Genomic DNA, 3636 nt, shown 5'->3' with positions numbered 1-3636 from the left:
GATATATGCATAACTTGGTACTTATCATATATTCATGTTTTTATCAAATACAATAATTTTATCAATTTACTCCTCTTACTAAATGCAAAATAAATTTAGAACGACTTGGAAGTCAATGAGTCAATATATCACTGTTCATGAAAGTATATATCTACTGGGTGTCTCAATTATATATGGCGTAAGTTAAACGTTGTGGAAATATATTGACAGTTGTTTTCTTGTTGTTTAGCAATTATGATTTATGAATTGCCACAAGGGAGAAATCAAGTGCTAAGTGAGAAAGCCAATGCACATATTTTGTCACGATCCGAAATGAGGCCCTGGTCGTAATGGACATTCCAAACTAACCGAGGTGTGAGATGACTGTTGGGTTCAAGCTGTATATGTGAATGGAAAATGGAGAGAAAATGGTGGAGAGAAGGGAGACACCAATTTAGAAAGTGTACTCCCAAATTGGAAAGTTCACTCTTTCTCCGACATTGGTGGAAGAAGAGAACTTGTAAGTGTTTAAAATGAGGAACACTAACTTCACATAGATAGTGAGGTAAGAACTAGGTGATGCCTCGCGCCATCGTCGTCTGATCGATGAGATCTAATTTTTTAGACAAAATTTATTTGAAACTCTTGTTTACAAGTGAGATTTTAATCAAAAATCTGATGGAATTAATTGCTGCGACCCTTAGAGAAAAGGTAACTGTTTCGCGCTGTAGGGTGACATGCGACCGCAGACGCAGCGCAGGTACACGACCTGTGGCGCAGACGTAGCGCAGTTGCTCAATGGAATCTGCAAAACGTTACCTGAAATTTATTTGAAACTTGTTTACAAGTGAGATTTTAATCCAAAATCTGATGGAATTTATTGATGCGACCCTTAGAGAAAAGGCACACTGTTTCGCGCTGACATGCGACTGCAGACGCAGCGCAGGTACACGACCTGTGGCGCAGACATAGCACAGTTGCTCAATGGAATCTGCAATACAAGTGAGATTTTAATCCAAAATCTGATGGAATTAGTTGATGCGACCCTTAGAGAAAAGGCACACTGTTTCGCGCTGACATGCGACCGCAGATGCAGCGTAGGTACACGACCTGTGGCGCAGACGTAGCGTAGTTTCTCAATGGAATCTGCAAAACGTTACCTGAAATTTATTTGAAACTTGTTTACAAGTGAGATTTTAATGAAAAATCTGATGGAATTAATTGATGCGACCTTTCAAGAAAAGGCACACTGTTTCGCGCTGTAGGGTGACATGCGACCGCAGACGCAGCGCAGGTATACGACCTGTGGCGCAGACGTAGCGCAGTTGCTCACTGGAATATGCAAAATGTTACCTGCAGCCGCACTTCGGGTGCAGGTCCAGCACAGTCCAGACGCAGGGACGTGACTATTGCAGAAAAGGTGCCGCTCTGCTGAACCAATGCATCCTTTTTGAAAGGATACACTTATGGCTATAAATACCTGATATTTTCCTCAAGTATTGGTATCAATTTTGACAGCAAAAAGTCTCTTATTCTTAACAAAAACTATGTGTGATCATTACGCTGTTGAGTGAGTTCGTTGAATCCAACAATTTGAGGTGCCGCTATTGTTCGGATTGAAGCCCATTTTATCCTGGGAGGAAGATTCCATAACCTCGGGTACAATGAGAAAATTATTCCTTAAGGACACTCCATGAAGTTGGGGGACTTGGCCTTAAAATTCTGTTTCATCTATTTTCTGAAATTTGACACACTTCCTGGATAGATTATTCATAATCTCGTGTTGAAGGTGTTAAGGAACTTCATAAATGTTCTTGTTTATATATGAACTTGTGTTGAAGTTATTGTTGCATTTATACAGATTCTTGTACCCGATACATAGAAAATAACAATGACTCCATAGCCTTTCCTCGTGGAGAGCAAGGTAATAATAATAAACTGCAGAAGCTAACCAATAGAATAAAAGAAATATGATAACCAAAAGAGTAAGTTTGTGAGTAAAAAAAAGAATCCACATAGTAATATCTCAACACTGTCTACAAAGCCTCTAACTAAAGAATATCAATCAAGTCCAGACATGATCCCGACAGTGCCAGAAAGAAAAAAAACGTTAAGTACTGGAATGGCAGAAGAAACATAAAGGGAACCAGGCCTTCCGAAGGATGGAGCGCTCACCACTTCAACAGTTGTCCAACAGAAATACCAAACCACCTAATGCTGTACAGGGTTACAACTAAAGCCCTGATCAAAACCTACATTATAAAATAATGTAGCGTCCGGGGACGGTCAGTAAGACTAGTATTGCCAAACAATCCAAGGAAAGGGATAAAATACATATGCATTTATAAAAACGAGTCATAAATCAGAGGTACAACAATTATAAATATAATAGAATGTGGAGATAGGGGCAATGGACATGAAACACGACCGTTTGAGAATTTAATCCTTAATTGTGTATCTCATATCTACCTCCAGGCACCCACGGGCTATATGGGTCCGACTCTCCCTATCAGAAGGGCGTCAACCCATGTTAGCCGCATGAACCGAGAAAATTTAACTAAAGTCACCGAGACAATAACCTTCTAAAAGATATATTGTGTAAAGCAGACATATATTGATGTGTGTGTTTTTTGAAAATTTAACTAAAGTTACCGAGAAAATTCTTTATGTTGATGTGTGTGTTTTTTGAAAATTTGCTATAGATTTGGAGGTGGAAACAGGCATTCAAGCTACTGGTGCGACTGGCGTTAACAACGTGGAATCTTCTCAAGGCAAAGATCGAGCAATCGTGCTTTATGATGAATCGAGGCAGAAAGGTTTAACGGTTTTGTGATTTAGTCGAATTGTTGTTGTTACGATCTGTCTATATTATGTGGATATTTCATTAGGATTCATATAGCCGACCTCAACTCATTGGATTGAGGTATAGTAGTTAGTGTTGTTCTGTTAAACGGTTATAGGTATGACATTTTGTGATGATTCTTCATGATATACTGAAAATAACACCACCGCAACCACTCAGACACACACGAAAAATGAAAAAAGAAAGACTAGATGCTCGAGTAGAAAGCAATTTCGACAAACACTTGTTGCAGTTAATTTTTTCCTTTCTCTTCTGTCTTGGTTTCCCCTTTTAGTTGCTTAGTATCTTGCTAGGATATTGTCGTGTTTTCATGCAAACGTGATTCATTTTTCTTTCTTTTGAGCCGCTTCTATCTAAAACAGCCTCTCTACCACAAAAGATAGAGGTAAGGTCTGCGTACATAAGGATTATACTTGTAAGTTGTTGTTTTTGTGTGACTTAGATTGGCGGCTATCTTACTTTTATTGGACAGATAAGTTTTGTACATCAGCTTAAAAGAGGAAAATTTAAGATGTTATTGCATATAATCTTCTTGCAGATCCATCGGCGTGTAAAGCAATAGTCTTGAGTGAAGCGTCAGACGAACCAGAAACTATGCTGGTTTGTCCAATGAACGACAATGATGATGAACTGACGTTAACTGAAATCGCTCGTGCTTCAAAAAGTCGCGGACAGAAAAAGGAAGTGCACATGAAAGGCTCCTCTAATTCGTCGCGGAAGAGAAAAAGAAGCATGAATGATGGTCAAATAACATCATTTGTTCCAGAATTGGTTAATCCTGGGAATAAGTCAGG

General features: G+C 39.0%; 1 protein-coding gene across 1 annotated transcript in view; it reads left to right on the top strand.

Annotated features, from left to right (window-relative positions):
- The first annotated feature begins 902 nt into the window (after positions 1-902).
- The window catches only part of LOC107863388 (PTI1-like tyrosine-protein kinase 2), an 8771-nt gene continuing 6037 nt past the window's right edge, over positions 903-3636 (top strand). Inside the window, exons 1-5 of the mRNA XM_047413497.1 lie at positions 903-1080; positions 1263-1399; positions 2109-2205; positions 2682-2795; positions 3381-3613. Coding sequence (XP_047269453.1) covers positions 903-1080; positions 1263-1399; positions 2109-2205; positions 2682-2795; positions 3381-3613 — 759 coding nt within the window. The remainder of the gene's footprint in view (positions 1081-1262; positions 1400-2108; positions 2206-2681; positions 2796-3380; positions 3614-3636) is intronic.

Source organism: Capsicum annuum, chromosome 1, assembly GCF_002878395.1.
Source record: "Capsicum annuum cultivar UCD-10X-F1 chromosome 1, UCD10Xv1.1, whole genome shotgun sequence".
NCBI lineage: Eukaryota > Viridiplantae > Streptophyta > Magnoliopsida > Solanales > Solanaceae > Capsicum > Capsicum annuum.
The sequence above is the reverse complement of the archived record's forward strand: the minus strand, read 5'-3'. Positions and strand labels throughout refer to the sequence as shown.